The 23,294-nt window shown below is 60.7% G+C and overlaps 1 protein-coding gene and 1 long non-coding RNA gene across 3 annotated transcripts; one reads left to right on the top strand and one right to left on the bottom strand.

The window, feature by feature from the left end:
- Positions 1-1,649: 1,649 nt before the first annotated feature.
- On the top strand, positions 1,650-16,422 carry LOC138993972 (uncharacterized). 2 transcript variants are annotated; one of them, XR_011468362.1, is made up of 3 exons: positions 1,650-1,783; positions 10,302-10,546; positions 16,053-16,422. It is a non-coding gene; the product is annotated as an uncharacterized lncRNA (long non-coding RNA). The 2 variants fall into 2 exon arrangements; XR_011468361.1 differs by lacking the exon at positions 1,650-1,783 and adding an exon at positions 6,847-7,018.
- Positions 3,696-20,931, bottom strand: COL1A1 (collagen type I alpha 1 chain). Its single transcript, XM_070393519.1, has 51 exons — positions 20,739-20,931; positions 19,032-19,226; positions 18,865-18,899; positions 18,737-18,772; positions 18,546-18,647; positions 17,690-17,758; positions 17,390-17,434; positions 17,186-17,239; positions 16,974-17,027; positions 16,204-16,257; positions 16,033-16,086; positions 15,647-15,700; positions 15,515-15,559; positions 15,343-15,396; positions 15,183-15,227; positions 14,954-15,007; positions 14,596-14,694; positions 14,466-14,510; positions 14,270-14,368; positions 14,094-14,147; positions 13,856-13,963; positions 13,724-13,777; positions 13,294-13,392; positions 13,063-13,116; positions 12,877-12,975; positions 12,254-12,307; positions 12,069-12,122; positions 11,910-11,963; positions 11,756-11,809; positions 11,315-11,359; positions 11,124-11,222; positions 10,769-10,876; positions 10,291-10,398; positions 10,075-10,128; positions 9,817-9,870; positions 9,441-9,548; positions 9,302-9,355; positions 9,132-9,185; positions 8,827-8,988; positions 8,634-8,741; positions 8,360-8,467; positions 8,191-8,244; positions 7,977-8,084; positions 7,516-7,569; positions 7,296-7,403; positions 6,928-6,981; positions 6,501-6,608; positions 6,127-6,409; positions 5,814-6,004; positions 5,297-5,539; positions 3,696-5,178 (listed from the first exon to the last, which is right to left on the bottom strand). The coding sequence occupies exons 1-51, from the start codon at positions 20,827-20,829 to the stop codon at positions 5,032-5,034; spliced, it is 4,380 nt and encodes a 1,459-aa protein (XP_070249620.1). The 5' UTR covers positions 20,830-20,931; the 3' UTR covers positions 3,696-5,031.
- Positions 20,932-23,294: the final 2,363 nt, after the last annotated feature.

Genomic DNA, 23,294 nt, shown 5'->3' with positions numbered 1-23,294 from the left:
TTCCCCCACACTCCTCCCTGCTGCCCGCCCCATTCATCCTCATCACACAGGCGGGCCCTCCCAGGCCCTGTCATGCCCACGCACACACATCCCCAATGCTAGACCCAGGCCTTCTCGGCTCATACAGGGCCGCCTGCCACCGTGTGTGGGGGGGAAGCTGTCCCCGCATTTACAGACCCCTCACCCATTCCCAACACACCTGCACACGTGCAAGGCCCCTGTGAACACAGACGCACTTGCTTCTCTGTGGGTGGGCACCCAGACACGGAGCTGCACAGCGGGGCACCGCCACCCCCACGGCCCTGACGTCCCGTGTCCCCTCCGGGGCCCTTGTTGGGACACGTGCACACGCACGCACACACACTCATGCACCTGTGGGTGGGTTTGTATATATGTGGTGAGAGGCGTATTCACACCTTGCCTAATACTATAGCCACTGGCCATGGGTAGCTGCTAAAATTAAAATCTCACCCTCACAGTGTGGCTGGTTGGACCCCTCTCACTCCCACCGCCTCCCACACTCCCGGCGGCCTCGCAGCCTCCTCCTTGGGGGGGGGGGGGGGGTTCTCAGCTTTGAGAGCAGCCCCACACTCTCCCGTCCCATGCTCTCCACACGCCCCCCACCTGAGGCTCCCACACTCTAGCTAGGAACCCCTCCCAGCTCCCCTACTCTAAACCTCACCCAGCTCCGTTCAGGAAGGCCTGGGAGGCACCGGGGAAGCTGAGGGTTAAGGAGCTGGGAAAAGGGAGGGGAACCCACCACATTTCAGTCACAGAAAATCCTGCCGGCAGATGGGCTCACCTCACCCAAGGGACCGGGGATTCTGAGAGCAGGAAAAAATAAAACATCCAAACAAAGCCGCCTTCTTTTCTAGAATTTTCCATCTGGATCTGACGAAGAAGTCATCCACAGGTTGGTGGCCCATCTCCTCACAGAGAAGCAAAAGGCGAGTCCCTCGGAGCAGCCCTGGGGACGGGGCCCGGTGCCACCATGCAGGGGGCAGCAGGGTCTGGGGGAGCCAGTCCGCGCGGCTGTATTTAGGGCAGCCGTGATGTCAGCGGGAAGGAGGGCTCCAGTTGGGGATGTGGTACAATGGCCCCTTTGTCCCCCTCCTCTCCTGCGCTGCACACGCACTCAAACCACATCACGTGGTGCAGACACGGAGCTGCACAGCGGGGCACCGCCACCCCCACGGCCCTGACGTCCCGTGTCCCCTCCGGGGCCCTTGTTGGGACACGTGCACACGCACGCACACACACTCATGCACCTGTGGGTGGGTTTGTATATATGTGGTGAGAGGCGTATTCACACCTTGCCTAATACTATAGCCACTGGCCATGGGTAGCTGCTAAAATTAATGACAATTTAAAATTGAGTTGCTCAGCTGCACTACCCACATGTCTGGTGCTCCAAAGCCACGCGTGGCTACGGCTTCGGCGTGGACAGCACAGGTGGGGTGCCGCCCAGAGCTGCAAGAGCCCTGGCCTGCGCCTTCCCCGCTGCCTGCTCCCACTCGTGGGCTGGCTGGCTTGCTCCTCCTTTCACACTTGCTCTCTCGAGTTCCGGAAGGCACACAGCTCCACACTCTCACCTAGAAGGCCCGCGTCCCTCTCCTCCTCTCTCTTTAGTCTTTCCGTATTCACGCACAGCCTCTGTGCCAGCCCCGCAGCTGAGCTCCGGGCCTCCGGCTTCCGGCCTCCGTCAGCTGCTCCTGGCCTAGAGGGAGGAAGGGTGAAGACAGGGTAGCACACAATGACAGCACTGCCTGGTACTGAGGTGAAGGTGAGTTTGTGGACGGGGGGGGGGGGGGGGGGGGGGCTCTGGAAAGGCAGAGGGGGCAAACTCGGCCGGGGCGGGCAGGAGGACGAGGGGACATGAGACATTTAAGCATGGCCAGGGGCGGGGGCATGTGTGTGAGCAAAAGCAGACGTAAAGGAAGTCGCATAAAGAAAGGCCTGGCCGTGGGAAGTGGGGTGCATGTGCGGGAATTTCGATCACCCTCTCTGGCTGGTGTGCAGGTGTGGGCAGGGGAGGGCACAGGGAGAATGCCCAGGTGCATAGCGGCCAGGTAGAGCCTTGGATGCCAGGCTCAGGATGCTTCTGGATCCCCCAGGGGGCAGGTGGGAAAGAGGTCAGACTGCCCAGGGCCCCAGGGGCCGGAGGTCCAGGTAGATGGGGGTTACCGAGGCAGGTGCCAGCAGGTCACCGATTGATCAATCCATCACAACGGCACCAGGTAATTTGCATATGACTCAGCCTTCCTTGTCATGCCACAGTTTCTTACCCTCTCTAGACTGATTCCCTGTCTACACTGTCCTGATTGTGTTAGAAGTGCTGATGATGAATTATTCAAGGCCATGATTACTTAATGAGGATCGCAGGCTTTTCCGTCTTTCCAGAGGCCGGTGGGAGGAACACGGAAGTTTAGGCCTAAGACCTTGGGACGGAGGTGGGGACAACTGTAACCGTCTCCAGGCCTCTGGGCACCTGGTCTGCTCCGGACTTCGGACTCTCTGGCTCCTGTATTCCCACTGACTGCACGCTGTCTCCCTTCCCCCTTGGGGGCCTCAGGAGCTCAGGCAGGCAGGGGTGTGGGCAGCAGGGGGGAAGGGAAAAGGGAGGGCAGGAAGAAGCAGGAGTAAGAGGCAAGGATTTTAAAAGGATAAGGAATGGGCAGGGGGCAGGGACTGGGCAAAGGACCTGTCCAGGCCACCCCACCCCCAGGGGGCCTCATGTCTTGGGGACGTAGAAGGCCAAGAGGGACCCAGTCCCTGCACGTGCCTTGACTGCAGGTCTCCCAGGCCCCTGGGCAGCCTCCCCGCTCCTTCCCCTGGAGCCCCGGAGGGCGAGCAGGACTCCAGGTCTCCCCACAGGCCTCCGCGCAGGCTCAGCACCCTCTTCACGTGCTGTACTGCCAGTTGCTCCTTCGGAGGAGCTCAGCGAGGGCGAGGCGGGAGGGGGCCACATGGCCCTCCATGTTTGCCCAGGGAGAGGCCTTGCTGAGGGCTCCTAGGTACCCTCACTGGTCCCACCTCTATCACCCAGGGCCCCAGGGGCAGTGCCTTCCCATGTCCCCTGCAGGGTGCCCACAGCAGGGAGAGGGCAGCAGAATGGGTGGCTTTGATGGGAAAGTGGGCATGGGGCTCTGGAGGGAGTCGTGTGTGTGTGTGTGTATGTGTGTGTCTGTGTGTGTATGCGTGTGTGTATGTGTGTGCGTTTGTGTATGTGTGTGTGCGTGTGTGTGCGTGTGCATGTGTGTGCGTGCATGTGTGTCTGTGTGTGTATGTGTGTGTATGTGTGTGTGAGTGTGTATGTGTGTGTGTGTGTATGTGTGTGTGTGCGTGTGTATATGTGTGTGCGCGCGCATGTGTGTCTGTGTGTCTGTGTGTGTGTATGTGTGTGTGAGTGTGTGTATGTGTGTGTGTGTGTGTGTGTGTGTGTGTGTGTGTGTTGCTGCACATGTACTAGAAGGGGGGAGAGGGTTTTGGGGAGACTTGTGAGGAAGCTTGCATGAGCAAGGGAAGAAAATGGGTTAAGGTATGCCAACGGTAAGAGGGAAGAAGAGGGACCAAGGAGGGTGCTAGATGGGGGTGGGGGAGGGCGAAATGGGCAAGAAAAGGAAGGAGAGCCCCCCCCTCCCTCCCCACCCCTGACTCCAAGGAAGGAAATGAGGAGGCCACTGCACGAATGTTTGGGTCATTTCCACATGCTTTATTCCAGCAATCAAAATAATTAAAAACATCTCAAATTATTATACACATACAAAATAGGTACAGAGTCTCTTGCTTCCTCCCACCCCAGGGGGAAAACTGCTTTGTGCTTTGGGGAATTTGCGCTCTGAAACCCAGGAGAGAGGACGAAGGACAGACCAGGAGAGAGGTGTGAGGCTGGGAGGAGCTGAGGAGGAGGGGGTTTCAGAGAAGAGAGGTCTGGAGAGAGAGGCCCGAGCAGGCGAGGGGGGTGGGGAGAGAGGGTGAGGAGTGAGTGGCACACGCTCTCCCCTGTGGTAAATAGCACCTTGAGAAAATTCACATGCGTCTCCATCCACGAGAAAAAAAAAAAAAAAAAACACCAAAGAATTCAGAAGACTTGGAACAAAAAGGAACATTTGCTGGCCTGGTGGTAGGGGTGGGGCGTCTCCACTTCTATAGCACCAGTGATCCCCTCGCCACCCCACCCCATCACAGAGATGTAGCACCTTTGATATAAAACGGGGAGCCCCTTCCATCCTGCCCCCGCCCGCCCCCACGCGGTTGCCCCGGTGACACATAGAGAGGTAGTCTTTCAGCAACAGTTACACAAGGAACGGAGCAGTCTCTCCCATCAGCCCTGGCGCACGGGGATCGACACGTTTCCACTGTCGTGGCCCCTCCTGACTTTCCTCCAAACCAGGCGATGCAGGGCCTGTGGCCCCCCGGCACGCCCTCCTCAAAAACGAAGAGGGGACTGTTGCGAGGCCCGGGGACCCCAGATGGTGAAGCTTCTTTGGCAGTCTGAGAACCCCAGGTTCCCCCGGGGCTTGGGGGTGCGGGGTGAGGGAGGGCCACTCGGGTGTTTTAGCATTGCCTTTGGTTGCTGGGCAGACAATGCATGGTTTCCTGTGTCTTTTGGGGGAGACTTAGATTTGGGGAGCAGTGGAGGGGAGGCCCCAAGAAGGCACGGAGAAAGGAGCAGAAAGGGCAGTGTTGGGGTATCATACGCCCAACGGGCAGAAAAGGACTTATCCCCACATGGGTCTTCAAGCAAGTGGACCAAGCTTCCTTTTTTAAAAAGTTATTTATTTATTCTCTTTTTTTTTGGTTTTTGGTAAGGTTGAATGTGGTTTTGGTTTTTGGTCATGTTCAGTTGGTCAAAGATAAAAACTAAGTTTGAGAGATGAATGCAAAGGAAAAAAAAATTTTCCAAAGTCCATGTGAAATTGGTTCCCATTTTTGACTTTTTGGGGGGGTTCAGTTTGGGTTGTTTGTCTGTTTCCGAGGTCAGGGGCCATTGGGTTGGGTGGGAGGGAGCCGGATGGGGGTGGAGGGAGTTTACAGGAAGCAGACAGGGCCAACGTTCATGCCGAATTCCTGGTCTGGGGCGCCAATGTCCAAGGGGGCCACATCGATGATGGGCAGGCGGGAGGTCTTGGTGGTTTTGTATTCGATCACTGTCTTGCCCCAGGCTCCGGTGTGACTCTGGGCGGAGGGGAGACAATGGGAGAGGGGCGTCACCGGGTGGGAGTGAGGGGGCGGGAGCACGAGGGCCTGCCTGGAAAGCCACGGCCCAGAGAGGGGCCCTTCCCCGGGGACTCACCGTGCAGCCGTCGTAGGTGACAGTGTAGGTGAAACGGCTGTTGCCCTCGGACCGGAGCTCGATCTCGTTGGAGCCCTGGAGGAGCAGGGACTTCTTGAGGTTGCCTGTCTGCTGGTCCAGGTAGGCCACGCTGTTCTTGCAGTGGTAGGTGAGGTTCTGGGAGGCCTCGGTGGACATCAGGCGCAGGAAGGTCAGCTGGATGGCCACGTCGGCGGGGTCGGAGTCCTGGCCGCCATACTCGAACTGCAAGAGGCCGGGAGAGCGAAGAGAGAGTGAGCGACCGTTCTGGAGCCTCTAGTCCTGGCCCCGTCCCCCTGGAGTCCTCGGACAGCATCCTGACCTCCCACAGGCACCCCCTGTCTGAGCCGGTCTTAGGGGCGCAGGACCCCGGCTTCTCCCCCTGGCTCTGTCCGTCACACCCAGCAGAGGCCTAGAGCACCCAGACCTTCGCTCACGCCCCTCCTGCGCCCCCTGCCCCCCATCTTGTGAGAGTGGCTCCGGGGTTCAGCTTGCGCACCTGGAATCCACCGGTCATGCTCTCGCCGAACCAGACGTGCTTCTTCTCCTTGGGGTTCTTGCTGATGTACCAGTTCTTCTGGGCCACGGTGGGCTGAGTGGGGTACACACAGGTCTCGCCGGTCTCCATGTTGCAGAAGACCTTGATGGCGTCCAGGTTGCAGCCTTGGTTGGGGTCAATCCAGTATTCTCCTGCGATGGGGCAGGGCGAGGCGGAGTCAGGGGAGGCCTGGGAGGCGGGGCGCGCCTGGGCATCCGAACCTCTCGGGGCAGGAGGGGGAGGACGGGCACGGGGCGGGCGGGCGTGTCCTCACCGCTCTTCCAGTCGGAGTGGCACATCTTGAGGTCGCGGCAGGTGCGGGCGGGGTTCTTGCGGCTGCCTTCGGGGCTCCGGATGTTCTCGATCTGCTGGCTCAGGCTCTTGAGGGTGGTGTCCACCTCGAGGTCACGGTCACGGACCACATTGGCATCATCGGCCCGGTAGTAGCGGCCACCATCGTGGGCCTTCTCTTGAGGTGGCTGGGGCATGAAGCTGAAGTCGAAACCGCCGCTGGGAGGACCAGGGGGACCAGGAGGGCCGGGAGGGCCGGGGGGACCCTGCAAGGAAAGGGATGAGAGTGGGGTTCTCCGGGGTCTGAGCATCTCAGGGCTGAAGGGCCACGAGCAGACAGGATGGGGAGCTACGTACAACAGGACCAGCATCACCAGTGCGACCACGAGGACCAGGGGGTCCGATGGGGCCGGCGAGACCGTTGAGACCATCTTTGCCAGCAGCACCGGGAGAGCCGGGGGGACCCTGCAGAGGGGACGATGGTTAAAGACAGTCTGCCAGGAAGCACAGGACCACCCCACCCTGGGGAGCAGCCCGCCACCCTCCCCACCTGGCGCTCATCACTGCTCATTCCCACCGCTGGGCCAGGAGACCCGGGGGAGGAAGGAGCGGGCGGGGGATGCCCAAGGCTGGGGAGATGGCTTAGGACTCTGCTTCCCCTCCCCCACCCCTTCTCTCTGGACCCTTCTCCAGAGAGGTGAGGAGCACCTGTGTCCCAGGCCAAGGACCCTGACGTGAACCTGGACTTGGGGCCCAAGAAGAGGAGGTAGAAGGCGAGACTTACACGGGGACCAGCGGGACCAGAAGCTCCAGAGGGACCTTGCTCACCAGGAGAGCCCTGAGGGAGACACAAAGGCCATTCAGGCCCGTTGTGGGTCAGTGCGGCCAGCAACCGCCCCACCCCATCAATCAGGGAGTCTAGAGGCTGAGACCCCACCCACAGGCCTTCCATATACACCCTTCGCCCTCTCAGAAGCGCCTTGGAAATGTCCACAAATCTTCGGATCCCAGTCCTCATGAGGGAGAAGTGAGAATGACTATCCAGAGGGGGAAATTGAGCCAAAGTGCTCCTCCCACCCCCCATCACACAGCAAAGCCTGGGGAGAGGGTAAGAGAAGACTCGATGGCACCTGGGGCTGGGGAGGTACTCACAGGAGGGCCAGGGGGACCCTGGAGGCCGGAGAAACCACGGTGACCCTTGATGCCTCTGTCGCCCTGTTCGCCTGTCTCACCCTTGTCACCACGGGGGCCTTGGGGTCCCTAGAAGAGTGGAGGAGACAGGATGTCAGGAGGAAGGTCCGTGAGCACTGAGTGGGGTGCTGTCCACACCCGGACAGGGTTCTGAGGACGCGAGGGCCAGGGCAGGACTTACAGCGGGGCCACGGGCACCAGCGGGGCCGATGGGGCCGGCAGGACCAGCAGGACCCTGGGGAGAGCAGAGAGGGCGTTAGATCTGGGCCTGGGAGGCCCGGGCTGAGGGCTGGCCCAGCACCAGCTGCTGCTGAAACCACTCCTTGGCCAGATCCCCTTTCCTCCCATCCTTCCCACTGTGCCCCTCTCTCCCAAGCTCCAGAGCAAACTATGGAATTCAGGTTTTATGTAAGCTGGGCAGTTAACAGGGGACAACCCCATCCTCGGAGGCGACGGGCACTGTGGGGAGGGGCCTCGAGGCTGAGCTGTGGCTGTTCTCCGGGGAGCCAAGGGCCTGGCCCCCTTGCAAGACCTCCAGTCCTCCCCCGGCCTGGCTGAGGTCAGATGTCCGCCTGCAGGACCCTAGCAACCCGGAGAGTCCCAGCCTGACCCGAAACAGCCAGCAGGAGCCCAGCTACTTACAGTCTCACCACGGTCGCCACTCTTGCCAGCAGGGCCGACTGGGCCAGGGGCACCAGGAGCGCCAGGAGCGCCTGGGGGTCCAGCAGGGCCGGTCTCACCACGGTCACCCTGGGAGGGGAGAGGAGCAGAGGCCGGGTCAGCCCCAGATGAAGGACCCGGTGGGGCGGGGGGAGCAGCAGACGCAGCTGTGGCCCGGGGGGCGCAGCCGTCTCACCTTGGGGCCAGGAGATCCATCTCGTCCGGGGGAGCCCTCAGCACCAGGGGATCCCTGCAGGGAGCGGGAGAGAGGTCGGCATCAGCCAGGGGGAGGGAGGCTCAGGCCAAGGCCCCATGGCCCTGCGGTGGGCACTGGCATCGCACCGGGCTGGCGACTGACTGCTTACCTCACGTCCAGACTCGCCAGGGGGTCCAGCCAATCCAGGGGGGCCCATGGGACCAGGGGGGCCACGTTCGCCACTGGAGCCAGAAGGACCTTGTTTGCCAGGTTCACCCTTAGGTAGAAGAAAGGGTCAGACTAGAGACGGGGGGAGGCCGGGGGTCCTGAGAGCCCCCTGGTCAGCTAGCACATTGGTCTTTGCTGGCTCCACCCCCCATCCTGCACCCTCTGAGTCCTATGACAGATCCTCTCGGGGTCCCCCAAGGTGAGGGGGCACTCACAGAGGGGCCAGGAAGACCGGGGAAGCCTCGTTCTCCTCGCTGACCGGGCAGGCCGACCACACCACGCTGTCCAGCAATGCCTTGAGGTCCAGGGGTTCCGGGGGAGCCCTGCGGGAGGCAGACAGCGGTAAGGGGCCCTGCCGTGGCCAGGGACCACTCTCCCACCCCAGGCCCCTCCGGAGCGCGCACGTACAGCAGGTCCATCAGAGCCAGGGGATCCTTTCTCGCCAGCAGGGCCGGGGGGGCCGGGGGGACCAACTTCACCGGGACGTCCAGCGGGGCCGGTCTCACCACGGGGGCCTTTGCCGCCTTCTTTGCCAGCAGGGCCAGGAGGGCCAGGGGGTCCAGCATTTCCCTGGACGAGGAGAAGCGGTGCTGTCAGATTCCACCGGATTCCAGAGCATCCCTGGGGCCTCTGTCAGGCCCAGGACGCTCCTGACAGCCGGTGCCCCCAGCCCCGCCCCTCCCAGCAGCGGAGTCTCCACCCGGGATACTCACAGAGGGGCCAGGGGGACCAACGCGGCCAGCAGCACCAGGGAAACCAGTAGCACCCTAGCCGAGAGGACAAGGAAGAAGTCAGGAGGAGAAGGGCGCCCTTACCTGGCCCAGCCGCCCCTTCCTCCAAACCAGCCGGGGAGCCCAGCAGACACTCGGAGTGAGCTACTCACAGGGGGACCAGCGCTGCCGCGGGCACCTTTGGGTCCAGGAGCACCAACGTTACCCTGGAGGGGAGCACAGAGGCGTCAAGGCTGGGCCAGCCCGGGGTCCAGGCCTGTGGCAGCTCGGGGCTGAGGGCGGGATACTCACAATGGGGCCAGGGGGGCCGGCGGGGCCAGCAGGGCCAGCGGGACCAGCATCGCCTTTAGCACCAGCATCACCGGGTTCGCCTTTAGCACCAGGTTGGCCATCAGCACCCTGGAGGAGGAGGAGGAGGAGGAGGAGGAGGAGGAGGAGGAGGAGGAGGAGGAGGAGGAGGAGGAGGGAGTTGGTGAGTAGAGGGGAGGGATGTAGCAGTGTCACAGGTCAGCTGCTGGGCTGGGGCAGCAACTCGGGGCAGGAAGATGCTTGAATGGGAGACATCCCAGCCCCTTCCCCCTCCTGACTCAGGACGCTGCTTCATCCAGGCCCCCAAGGCCCCCGGTCCCAGTTGGTGAGAAGAAATGAAGGGAGTCTTGATACTCACAGGGGGGCCAGCGAAGCCAGCAGGGCCAGGGGGACCAGGCTCACCACGGTCTCCCTAGAAGACAAGGAGGCAAACTGGAGAGATGCCCTGGCGTGGGGGAGGCGGGAGGGGGCGCTGGAGGGACAGGCGAGGAGGGGGGCCCTGAGGAGTGTTCTCCAGGGGCCAGGGATGACAGCAGAGGTGGAGGAGGGTAGGAAGGGCTGGGGGACGGGCGGAGCGAGAGAAGGGCCAAGGACGAGGCATTCACTCTGTACTTACGGGGGCACCACGAGCTCCAGTGGGACCAGCAGGGCCGCTAGGACCTGTTTCACCCTGAAGGGGGGCGACAAGAGGCTCAGGGTCAGGATCCTCCCTGCATACTCCTGGCAGAGCCTCCCTCCCTTCAGATTCCCCGCCTTCAGGTTGTCAGCTCGGAGCTACGCCCAGGCCTGGGAAAGCTGCGTTAGGGAAGACGGTAAGGAGGCAACCACTCACCTTGTCACCAGGGGCACCAGCAGGGCCGGGAGGACCGATGGGGCCAGTCAGACCTCGGACGCCATCTTTGCCAGGAGCACCGTCAGCACCTTTGGGACCAGCATCGCCCTAGAAACATGGGACAGCCTGAGACTTGCAGCGTGGAGCCAGGAGGCGGCCTAGCGTGTCTAGCTGGTGTCTGGGACCCCGCCCCAGCTCTGCCCTGCCCCCGCGCCCAGGACCCAAAAAGTTTCCGAGGAAAAGGTGCTGGCAGAGGGTAAGAGGCCCTGCCTTGTGTAGAGGGATGAACAAGGGAGTCCCCCATCCAGGAGAAAGCCCCACCTCTCGTTGCCAAGGTAACTCATGGGGAGAGAAGGGCCTGGACCACAGCTAGAGGATTCATCAGCATAAAGGCCGGAGGGGAAGATGGCAGGGAGGGGAGAGAGGCCGAGGGGTCCAGAGTAGACAGAGGAGGGGAACCACACGGGGCTGGACTTACTCTGTCACCCTTCGGGCCTGGAAGACCAGCTGCACCTCGTTCACCAGGCATTCCCTGAAGGCCAGGGGCACCCTGGCTGCCGGGGGCTCCAGGAGCACCAGCATCACCCTAAGTGGCAACCAAGAGGACTGGAGTAAGGCCTGGGCTTCCAGGATGGCGTCATAGCCTTGAGCCCCTCCTAATATCTCCCAGGCTTGGTTTCGAGGCCTGGGACAGGCATCTGCAGAGAGTAAAGGCTCACAGCCAGCACTTCAGGCTGCACCCCCACCCCTCCCTCACATCTAGGTGGCTTTGGTCACAGCCAGGTGTCCCCGGCCGCAGGAGGGGTGAGACCCGGTCCCTGTGCTGTCCTTACCTTAGCACCATCGTTGCCAGGGGCACCATTGGATCCGCGGGGACCAGCAGGGCCGGGGGGACCTTGCACACCACGCTCTCCAGGGAAACCTCTCTCGCCCTAGGAGGAGAGGAAGGGCGGGACTCATGATGGTGGCTCCAGAGGCAGCCAGCCCGGGGCATCTGGATGGGAGCGGCAGAGGCTCTACTTACTCTTGCTCCAGAGGGGCCAGGGGCACCGAGGTCTCCAGGAGCACCCTGAGGGGGAGGGAGGGACAGACAGTGAGCAAAGGCCACGGCGCCTCAGCCCTAGAAAGCACCTGCCCTCCTGCCGGGGGGTGGCCCAGGCTCTGCGATGAGAGACCAGCGCCTTTGTGGCACTGAACTAGGATCACCCCTCTCCTCTCTACGCCCCCAACTTTGGGTTGAAGGAAAGTTCCAGCATCTCTAAGCAGAAGTCATGCAGACTAGCAGCTGAGCAGCTCCTTCCAGAGCGCGTCCTGCACAGGCGCAGCTGCCTGCTTCCCTCTGTGCTGCTCCCTTCATGGTGGGAAGTCCTGCCTGGTGTCTAACCATTATCCCTCCAGCTGCCGGTGTCTAGTTAGCTCGGAGGCCGGCCGCTCCCTTTGTACTCCCTGCATCCCTGCCTCTTACCTGTTCACCGGGTTTGCCTGCTTCACCGGGAGGACCAGCGGGGCCAGGGAGACCCTGGAGGTGGGAGATGGGGGAGGGGAGAGGAGGGGATTAGAATTCAGAAGAGAACAAAGGGGAACTCCCAACCCTCTCCCTGACAGCTGTGAGGCCTCACCTGGAATCCGGGGGAGCCAGCAGGGCCTTGTTCACCTCTCTCACCAGCAGGGCCCTGTCAGGGGGGAATGTGGTCAGAAAGGCCCAGGAGAGGCGCGGCAGGTGTCGCCCCGCTGCTGCCCCCCTGCGCCCGCGCAGGCCTCCCTGCAGGGCCACTTACAGCAGGGCCAGGGGCTCCCTGAGCTCCAGCTTCTCCGTCTTTGCCAGCAGGACCCTGTGGGGGGAGAGCAAAGAAGAACTCAGGGTGGTGAGGTGGCTGGAGGAAGAGGGGCAGGTGGGCGGGCCTGGGGCTGGGGGTCCTGGGCCCTAGTGATGGGCAGCGAGGAGGAAGGGTAAGATGCTTACCACAGCGCCGGGGGGTCCGGGAACACCTCGCTCTCCAGCTTTGCCGGGTTCTCCCTGGGGGGAAAGAGTCAGGGTTGAGGGGCTGCAGTGGGAGAGCAGGGCGTCCCAGGTCTCTCCTGTTCACTGGGAGTGGAATTTTTAAAGGGACTTTCTATCCACCAGCTCCAGCCCCTGGGGAAATGCCTTTGCTGGTCCTTTAGCCTCTCCCTCGGACACAGGCCCCTTCCGGCTCATCTCTCCTCCCTCTCCCCTTCCTTCTCCCCGTCATATGCCTGTGTGACCTGAGCTGCAAAGGGCTTTCATCTCTTCTGATATCTCCTTTCAAACCTCAAAGAACCCCCAAGATTTGGGGGTAACTATTATATAAAGGGACGACCGCATCTCCGTGTGTGTATGGGGGGGAGGGTGCAGATACCAATATTTATTTCCAGGGATAGAGCCATGGTAGTGGTGTCAGGAGAGGTCTTTCATTTTATGAATAGAAAGACTGGGGTCCAGAGAGGGGCAGTGAGTGGCCTGAGGCCATACAGCAAATCAGCGGCAGAGCTGGGCCCAGAAACCAGGACTCTCGCCTCCCCGTGTGTCTGTCCCTGGCTCTGTGATGCTCCTCCCTGAATACTCACAGCAGCACCTTTAGGTCCAGGGAATCCCATCACACCAGCCTGACCACGGGCACCAGGGGGGCCTGGAGGTCCGGGGCGACCATCTTGACCAGCGGGACCCTGGGAATGGAAGTCACAAAAGCCGAGGTAAGAACAGGGGGCGGGGGTCAGGAGAGGGGGAGGAGGCCCAGGGGGAGTGATACTCACAGTGGGGCCAGTTTTGCCATCAGGACCGGGGCTGCCAGGGCTGCCAGTCAGACCCTAGGGGGAGCAGAGGTGTGAGTGGGTGAGGGAGAGGTGCGGAGGGGCGGGGAGGAGGACAGTGGAGGCTGGGCAGGGGGCACTCCAGATGGCAGGTCCGTGGTCCTTCTCCAGAGCACCTCATCCCCGAGCCAACACGGGACAGGCAGGGCCGGGCCAGCTGGGCAGAGGTCTCACCTTGGCACCAGGCAGACCAGCTTCACCGGGGCGACCAGCTTCACCAGGAGAGCCTTTGGGGCCAGCGGGGCCAGGAGAACCACGTTCGCCAGCGGGGCCCTGGTTGGGGGGTCACAGGAACAATTAGGGTCTCAGGCCTAGGCCTCTTTCCCAGGGGCCAGCATCTGCTTCCTCCCAGGGAGGTGGGGGGTTTTGGGGGGCATTGTTGGAGGTGGGAAGGCCAAGGTGAGGCCGAGTGTGGAGAGAGAAGCCTGTAGCCACAGCATGGGGCACAAGGGCTGGGCAGCGTGCGTGAGTGCGTGCGTGAGTGTGTGCGTGAATGCGTGCGTGTGCGTGTGCGTGCGTGTGTGGTGGGGGTGACTACATCTGAAAAAGGGAAGTAAAGGGCAGGGAGCAGCAGGGTCAGCCTCCAGCCACGAAGAGAGGTTACCTTGGGGCCAGCAACTCCATCTGCACCAGGGAAACCACGGCTACCAGGTCCACCCTGCAGGAGGAGAGGAGGTCAGTGAGCTCAGACATGGGGCGCCGGGCTGGCACTGGGGACAGAGAAGGGGGCTCTTACACGCTCGCCAGGGGGTCCGGGCAGGCCGGCAGGTCCGGGTTCACCTCGGGCTCCTCGCTTTCCTTCCTCTCCAGCAGGGCCAGGGGGTCCTTGAATACCAGTGGGGCCCTGGAGACAGCAGAGAGGAGGGGACAGCCTGTAGCGAGGGGCCCTCCGGGTGCCAGCTCCCCAGCTGGCTGAGGCTGGGCCTCCCTGGATCTGCTCCCAGGCGGACGGGCTGAGCTGCAGGGGGACTTACGGGCTCTCCCTTGGCGCCAGTGTCTCCTTTGTTTCCGGGAGCACCAGGTTCACCCTGTGTGGGGGAAGAGAAGAGGATGAGCCATAAGTTGGGGTGCTCAGTTGGCCTTGACCCCCAGACAAGGGCCACACTGGAGCCAGTGCAGAATGGGGCAGAAGTAAGAGAGTAGCACTTACGCTGTTACCCTTGGGGCCAGGGGCACCGCTGGGGCCCTGGGGTCCAGAGGGGCCTCGGGCACCAGGGAAGCCAGGAGCACCAGCAATACCAGGAGCGCCCTGTAGGGGGCAGAACAAGTTGAGTCTACCAGTGAAGGGCACAGGGCAGGTGGGAGGTGGGCACCAGGGGCAGCTCTGAAACCTGCAGGACACTTACGTTGGCACCTTTAGCACCAGGCTGTCCATCAGCACCAGGGTTTCCCTGTGGCACAGAAAGAGGCGGGTGAGTGACAGTCAAGGACTCTGAGTTGGGGAGGGGCATGGGGCACCGAGGAAGCAATACTTACAGCAGGGCCAGCAGCACCAGCAGGGCCAGGGGGGCCGGGTTCACCACGCACACCCTGGGGACCTTCAGAGCCTCGGGAACCTTGGGGACCAGCTTCACCCTGGATGGGAAGAAAGGACATGTCAGGAGCCACCGTGGCAGCCCAACCTCACCTTTGGAAAGTGGGGAGTGGGGGGGTGGGGGTGAAGGGTAGGGACAGGAGACCAAGAGTCAGGACTCCAAGATCAGAGAAAGGGACCCCAGGACAAAGGTGTTGGGGAGTGGACTTCTCTCTTGCCACTCTGGGTCCCTCTGGTTTGGGGAGCAAGGAGACACCTTGGCCCATGGGAGCCATGCTCAGAGGAGGGCAGGGGTCTCACCTTAGCACCAACAGCACCAGGGAATCCAGGAGGACCAGCAGGACCAGTGGGACCCTGTGAATGAAGAGGAGATGTTAGCAAGAAGGAAAGTGGCAGCTGCCAGTCACACCCTGGGACAGAAGAGGTCTTGGGGTTCAGACCAACATGGCCCATCCCCAGTGTCATCCCCAAGAGCTCACACTGAGACCCTGCCCACTCCCAGGCGCTGAGGTCTAGGGGCCACACTTACAGGGGGTCCAGCAGCACCAGTAGCACCATCATTTCCACGAGCACCCTGTAGGAGAGGGAGGAAGCCTCGGTTACATCCACTGAGCATTGGCCAGTCCTTGTAGCTCCTGGGGGACTCCTTCCAGAGCCCAGGGATTCCCCAAGGGACCAGGAGTACTTACAGCAGGGCCAGGGGCTCCAGGGCGACCTCTCTCACCAGGCAGACCACGGGGGCCCTGGCAACAAAACCAAGAAAAACCAAGTGAGATGGAGGGCACGCCCATTTCCCTCAAGCTCCCATTGTGCCCCATACACCCTGCTCCCTCTCTTCCTTCTAGAACTAGACACACTCACCATCTGACCAGGAACTCCATTTTCACCAGGACTACCAGGCTCACCCTATAGAGCAGAGAACAGAATTAGGCATTGCTCCAGGGTGGGACTGGGTGGGAGGGGGAGGACCATGACATTCAGATAGCCTCTTACCTTGGGACCAGCAGGACCAGCATCTCCCTTGGCACCATCCAAACCACTGAAACCCTAAGATAGAAAGGAGGGAGCAGGTAAGACTCTGTGGAGGAGGAGGGTCACCTTGACACCCACCCAGACCTGAGAAGGGGCCTCGGGAGCTCACCACAGACATGACCCTGTCTCTGAGCTAGACTCAACCCAACTGGCCCAAGATCTCATCCAATCCCCTTCTCAGAATTTCTTTCCCAATGGATGTAAGTTCTTTTGGATGTCTGCTCTCTGTCCCTTGGGACTTCTGTGGCTGCCTCCCACCATGACACACACCAGGGACCTTTGGGGAAGGGGTTGGAATGGTGGGATGCTGGGACTTTGGGAGCTTAGGTGACTCATAGCGGACTCACTCTGTGTCCCTTCATTCCAGGGAGACCAGCTGTTCCGGGCAATCCCCGAGCACCCTGGCAGGAAAAGAAAAGAAAGGCAGGGCCATTAGAAGACACCGCCACTCTGGACACAGATCCCAAACGAAGCCCAAATACAGAAGAGCTGGGAGCTGGCCACACTGTCTTGCTCACCTGAGGTCCAGGAGGCCCACGCTCGCCAGGACGACCAGGCTTTCCAGCTTCACCCTGAGAGGGAGAGAAAAGGCCTTCATGCCCATGTCCCTGGGCTGGAAATGTGTGGAGCAAGGGTCCTCAAACTTTTTAAACAGGGGGCCAGTTCACTGTCCCTCAGACCATAGGAGGGCTGGACTATAGTTTAAAAAAAAAACTATGAACAAATTCCTATGCACACTGCACATATCTTATTTTGAAGTAAAAAAACAAAACGCGTACAAATACAATATTTGTATTTGCAAGTGGCCTGTGGGCCGTAGTTTGAGGACCCCTGGTGTGGAGGGTCTGAATCTTCTTGGGATTGTTGAAGGTCAGGCTTAGGGGCACAGAGCTTTATGTTTGAATTTAGACTGCAATCTAAATCTACCATGGAACCCTTGTTTGGTGAATTTTAATTCCCTCCAAAGGAATTTCTGTTTATTTCTGTCACCAGCATTTTAATCTCATCATATGGAAAGCAGACCTGGGGTGCCCAGAGCAATGAAGCTTAAGGAAGTCACTTGCCCTGAGGGGCAGTGGTGGGATTTGCTTACAGTGGAGAGAAAGGAGAAACATCCCACAAAGGGTGAAGATCATTGTTGAAGGGCAGTCCTGTGCATCGGGGTGAACTTCCCCCTTTTCTCTGGGTATTACCCCCAAAGGCGGTGGGGCACTGGGTGGGGAGTATAGGGCCTTAGCTCAGAGAGGCAGTGAGGGTCAGGTGGTATCTTCTCATGGTGGCCACTTACATCATCTCCGTTCTTGCCAGGGGGGCCAGGAGGACCACGGGGACCCATGGGACCCTAGAGGAGATAGGAGGAGAGGAGGTTACCATTACCAGGATAAGGAAAAAGGGAGGGAAAGGAGGTAAGGACGACTCCAGATGGGAATGGAGAATCCATGTGTTTGCAGAGGGAGGTGTATTTGTACACAGAGGACACGTTGGGGAGGGGGCACTTACTGAAGCGCCAGGCTCGCCAGGCTCACCAGGGGGGCCTTGGAAACCTTGGGGACCCTGGAGGACAGGGAGAGAGGGGTGGGGTTAGAAGGGCAGGTTCTGGCCAACCTTCTCCCATCTCACCAAGAGATCCCAATCCTTCATCCCAATCCTCCCGCTAAAAGCCCAAAGCTCAAGATGGTGTGTGAAGATACCCCGGATACTCACAGGTGAGCCAGGGGGGCCAGGGAGACCACGAGGACCAGAAGGACCCTGTAGAAGAAGAAGAAAAGGAGGCGCTGATGACATCTCTGTGGGAAGGTGCAACAAGGGTGTAGTCTTGCTGTCTCCCATGGCTTCCTCTTGGGACCACCCAGTTGCCTTGATCCTCTCTGGGCTCTGAGGTCCCAGGGGTCATCTTGACCCTCCTAGGTGATCTCTGCCACCCCCCTATGCCATCACTGGCCCATCTTGTGTGGATCCCCATCGGCTCTTCTTCTGTCATCTCTACTCCCCCTGGTGGCTCACCATGGGACCGGGCACGGAAACTCCAGCTGATTTCTCGTCATAGCCATAAGACATCTGGGGAGCAAAGTTCTAGGGGGAAAAAACCAGAGAGTGCGTATGAGAAAGGGGTCGGGACAGTGAGTTGAAAGGCAGGAGACGGCACCAATCATGGGACAAACGGACATCATGTGCCTCCCGATGGGATGCACGAAGCAGGACAACATCACGTGTGAGATCGTCCTGCCAAAAACGCATCCGTGGAATCTGGTCATGAAGACGCAGCCGACCAGCCCAAACTGAGGGACAGTTTACCAAACAAATGGGCTCTTCAAAAACCTCAGTGTCATGAAAGACAAAAAAAAAGAAGTCTGAGGAATGTTCCCGATGAAAGGAAAACTAACGAGACATAATAATAAAATGCAATTCATGATCCGGGATTGGATCCTGGAATTGGAAAAAATAATGCTATAGAATAGGACATGGGTGAAATTTGAATAGGGACGGTATATTAAGTATAGCACTGCATCAATGTTAAATCTCCAAAATGTAATCATTGTGCAATGGGCCTGAAGAGAATGTTCTTTTTTTTTTCAAGAAATAACCACTAATGAATTTAGGAACAAAGGGACATAATACCAGCAACTCACTCCCAAACAAACGGTCCAGAAAGAAAAAGAACCATAATTATATGTATATATAGACAGAGACCGATAAAGTGAATGGGACACACTGAGCAGGGTATATGAGAGTTCTTTGCACTATTCTGGAAGCTTTTCTTTTAAATTTGAAATTATTTCAAAATATAAAGAATGCCATCTGCCAAAACAAAACCAAAAACCGGGGGTGGGGAGGGAGGAAAGGGGCACTCGCCACTTACTCCTCCGAGGCCAGGGGGTCCAGGAGGTCCGGGGGGCCCGGGGGGTCCGGGAAGGCCAGGCTGTCCAGGGATGCCATCTCGGCCAGGGGGGCCTGCGGGTCCCTGGAGCGGGAGAGGGCAGGCGGGTGAGCACAGGCCAGGAGCCACGCCCACCGTCAGCCCGCCACTGCCCAAAGCGCCACGCTTCTTACCCTCGGGCCTCGGGGGCCGGTGTCTCCTTTGGGTCCCTTTGGGGTTGGGAGAGAAGAAAGTGGGTTAGAGAAGGGAGGGCCCTGGGGAGCCAGGGGAGGGGTGGCGCACGTCGAGGGCAGAGGATTACCTCGACTCCTGCGGTTTCTAGATCCGTAGGCGACACTAGGGGGAGAAGAAGCGCGGGTTAGAGGCAGGGTTTGCTCGGGTGCACCGGCCGCAAAGACCTTCCAGGCTTGGGCCGGGGCCGCTCCCCCGCCCTCCCCAGCCCCAGCCCCAGGCGCAGAGGAGCCGTACCCTCGCCGTCGGGGCAGACCGGGCAGCACTCGCCCGGGGGGGCTACGGCGCCGGGGCAGTTCTTGGTGTCCTCGCAGATCACGTCATCGCACAACACGTTGCCATTGTCGCAGACGCAGATCTGACAGACCTCGGGTTTCCATACTTCTCGGTCGTGGTACCTGATGCCGTTCTGTACGCAGGTGACTGGTGGGACTGCGGCGAGATGGGGGACGCGGGGCCGTCAGCGGCGCCCGAGCCCCCGCCGCCGAGCTCCAGGGATCCCAACCCTCCCCGCCGTCCTCTCCGTCTTGGAGACATATTTAGATTTTCCGTTTCCCGCCTACTCCTCCCCCTCCTCCTCTCCCCAAATCCTTAAAAGCTCATAAGCTCATCTGCTCCTCATCAGCGCCAGTGACAGCGCCGAGGCGCCTCGCCAGAGCCGCTATAACTCTTTCCAGTTCTCAGGAATTTAAACAAAGCTTTAGGCGGGGGTTGCGTCCAACTCCGACCTCAGCCCATTGGCGCTGAGGCCAAGGGAAATAAAAAGCCATTGGGTTGGGGGGCGGGGAGGGGAGGGGAGGAGAGAGGGAACAGGAGGGGCCCCATCCCGAGGGCAGGCTGGTGGGGAGGGGTCTGGATGGCGCCGGGAGGAGGAGGGGGTGGGAGGAGAGATGGGAGGTCCAGCCCCCATTCCTCCCGATTCCCCAGGCAGGTGGGATGGCGTGGGCGGGGCTACGAGGATGGGGCGGGGCTGGTTGGCGCGGGGTCCCGCCCAGAGACTTGAAATTTACCCCCAGAGTTGGATACGCCCAAACCTCCAGCGCCCAGACGTATCCAAAACCTTCTCTCTGGGGCAGCCCCCGTTTCCCAAAGCCAGCCAGTGCCTCTGGGTCACCCCACAGCCAAAGAACCAACAAGTCCGCAAGTAGTGATGTAGTTAACCCGGCCACCGCACCAGCGTCTACCCAGACGGCCACTAGGTGGCGGCAGCACTAAACAATTTCCCTGGATCGGCCGCTTCTTTTAGAGTCAGGGGCCACTCCGCGGCCAGCTTTATTTTCTAGGTCTAGAGGTGGGGTTCACACTCCGCAATAACCCCTGCTTCCCGCTCCAGCCCCTGCGCGGGGAAGCGCGGGACAGGGAGGAACGGTTCTCAATCTTGATCAGCAGAGGGCGCAAGGACCCCCGCCCTGCCCAGTCCTCTCCCAAGTTTCTCATCCTCCAATCCGCCCACTCTCTGCGCCCCCTCCCCCCGCGGCCCAGCACCCCCGCGGCCCCAGCAACACTGTCTAGCCTGCAGAGGGCAAACAATCTTTCCCTGTGAATCATCCCACAGCCTTCCTGATGGTTTTTACATCTTGGGCTCCAAATGCCTAGCTCGGCGCCCCCATCCCATCTTCGACGGATTCTCCCCGCGTCCCGCGCTCAGACCCCCTTTTCCCCGGCGGTACCCCGCCGTGCGCGCTCAGGACCCCCGCCTGTGCTAACGCAAATGGCGCTCCATCCTCCACTCCCGCTCCTGCTCCCGGGGGCGTTCATCCCCACCCTCCCCACCCAGGGTGCGTTCCCCTCTCTCCCAGGGTGCCAGAGAAGCGCCCTCCGCACCCCCCTTCCATCACCGAGTCCCCGGAGCACCCCGAGTCTCCGTTTCAGTGGCGGACTCCCGGGACCGGGCGCAGGTTGCGACACCAAGCAGCCCCGGACTCTGCAAAGTTTGGGACTTACTGTCTTCTTCTTGGCCCTCCTCTTGGCCGTGCGTCTGGAGGGCGGTGGCCGCTAAGAGGAGCAGGAGCCGGAGGTCCACAAAGCTGAACATGTCTAGACCCTAGACATGTAGACTCTTTGCGGCTGGGGTGGGGGTTAGCGTCCGCTCATGCGTGGCCTCACAGTCCGCGTGCCTCCTGCTCCGACCCCGAGGAGAAACTCCCGTCTGCTCCGACCGGTGGCCCGGGCCCCTTTTATACCATCCCGACGGCGAGTGGGGAGGAACCCGGCCCCTAGGAGAGGGGGAGCCGGCCGCCCGTCCCCCAGCCAATCACAGCTGCCTGGCCCGGCCCCCAATTTGGGAGTTGGAACCGAGAGGAGGAGGAGGAGGGAAGAGAAGGGGAGTCCACCGCACATCTCCCCCCTTCGCAGCTCTGCCTCCCCAGCCCCCCAGGCCAGCCCGGGCTAGAGATGCTACTGCTGGGGTGCGGCTAGGTCCTCAATGTAGTGTAGGCTAAAGAGTGGGCAGGGGAGCCCCTTCCACTTTCTTCCTGGGACCCCCAATCTGGAAGAACTGGAATTGGAGAGCAGGGTGGGGAGCCTCCCAAAGGTGGAAGGATTGGGGGTGGTTGGGAGAGGGTCCTCTGGCCATGCCTCATGCACCCTCCCCCCCCCCCCCCAGCCGTGGCAAGAGCAAAGGGATGGGTATGAAGAAGCTGGCTGGGACCCTCTAAAACAGGAGAACCCGAGAATTAAAAAGATGTGCCTGTTTAGGGGTGCCTTCTGGTGTGGCTTGGGTATGGAGTTTAGGAATATTTGGGGAGCACGTTAGAGACGCCTTTATAGACATTAAGAATCAGCTACTTGGAGGGATGCTGGCGAGAGGGGTTTTTCGAGGATGTCAGTCCTTCTACCATGCCAGCTCCCAGACTCCGAGCACGGGCTCCCAGACCCCAGGCATAGTGGAGGAGATGGGGTGGGGAGGCTGAGGCCCTGGGTGAGAAATTGGACTTGGTGGTCTCTTCAGAGAGAAGCTTTGGTGCTGAGTGAGGGGGCAACATGGTTTGGGTGGGCAATTGCTCGGACCCTTCCAGCCCAGGGGGGTGAGTTTACATTGGGAAAGGCTGTGGCGGCTGGTGGCTTAGGAAAGCGCCCTGGGTTAGGGTCTGCCGTGGCCCTGGCCGGGGTGCAGCACAGGGAAGCAGGAGGGAGCACAGGGGGAGGCCACCTCCCTGGAGACAGGGCGCTCCTGTGGGAGCTGCATAGAGTCCTGTCCCTGGTTGTACCTGGACTGAGGGTTGGGGGCACAGGGGAGAATGTGGGAGTCTGGGGGAGGCGTGTATTTGGGGGTTTGGGGTGAAATTGCAGGGGCGGGTGAGTAACCTTATTTTAGAGGCTGTTGCCCATGTCCAACTTCTTTCCTGAAAACCTGGGGCATTGCTCTCTGCCTCTCACACCAGGAGAGAACCACCTGGGCACCCTGAGAGGATGTGGGGACCCCAAGAGCAACAGGCTCTATTTGGGGACGGCACCTCTGGAAGACAGTGTCCTTTCTTCTCCATGTCCCCACCTCCCAGCAGTGTTCCATCCCAACCCCAACCCTGTCCAGGTCCTGGTCCTGCCAGAATCTGTGGGCCCAGGAGAGGCAGTGGGGGTCCCTTTGCCGTGTCCATCAATGCCTATCCTTTTCCAGAGCTCCCCGCCCCCATTGCTCCAGAGCTGCAAACGTGGAAGCGGGGAGTCCCTCCTCCCCCAAACCATCCAAGATTCCTTTGCCTCCCCCCCCCCCCCGCCCCTTTCCACGCCCTCCCCCAGCTGGTTTTGTGCAACGAAGGCAAAGGGAAAAAAAAGACCAGGGGAAGAGAAGGGGAGGGAGCCACGTAGGCCGTGGGCAGCCAGGATGAGCGGTGCGGGTGGGGCTGTGGAGGGGACGGCAGGGGCTATAATTAAAGGGAAAATATAGAGTTTCCAGAGAGGCAGGCTGGAGACGGCGATGGAGGGCTGGGCCTTCATCAATTATCCCCACCATGTGGCACCAACTGTGGCCCAGGAGCTGCCCCCGCCTAGTGCCAGCGACTGCAGGGCAGGACCAGGGGGCTGAGGTGCTGAGATGGCAGTTCCTTTAACCTCCAGTGTGGGGTGTGGGCAAGGGGTGCCCCCCAGCAGAGAGTGAAGGTCTCGTTCCTCAGGAAGGTCAACCCTTTAGACTGGTCATCTGGGGCAGGGTGTCACGGGCTTGGGGCGACAGCTGGTGTGACCTGGCCACCTCCCTGCTTGCTGAGCTTTCTCCACCAGAAGGCCTGGTGCCTACAGCCCCCTCCCCACGTGCTCCCTGTCCAGGCTCTCCCACCCCCTCGAAACCCCTTAAAAAGAGATGAAGCCTCAGAGATGTGGCTTGGAAGTTGCTACATCGTGGGCCTGGAGTTCTGAAGGGCGTCCAGGGACCCCTGGGGGTGGGTGGGTGCATGTGACAGCCACCCAGCCACCGCCCCACTGGCCAATGTCAGACTCCCACCCCAGGGGCTCCAGGCAGAGGGCTTCTGAGCATCCTTCACACGTGGCACAGAGCTGAGGCCC

Source organism: Myotis yumanensis, unplaced genomic scaffold (genome assembly GCF_028538775.1).
Source record: "Myotis yumanensis isolate MYYU_CA2020_CCGP unplaced genomic scaffold, mMyoYum1.0.hap1 SCAF_16, whole genome shotgun sequence".
Lineage (NCBI taxonomy): Eukaryota > Metazoa > Chordata > Mammalia > Chiroptera > Vespertilionidae > Myotis > Myotis yumanensis.
This window is presented reverse-complemented; position numbering and strand designations above follow the sequence as displayed.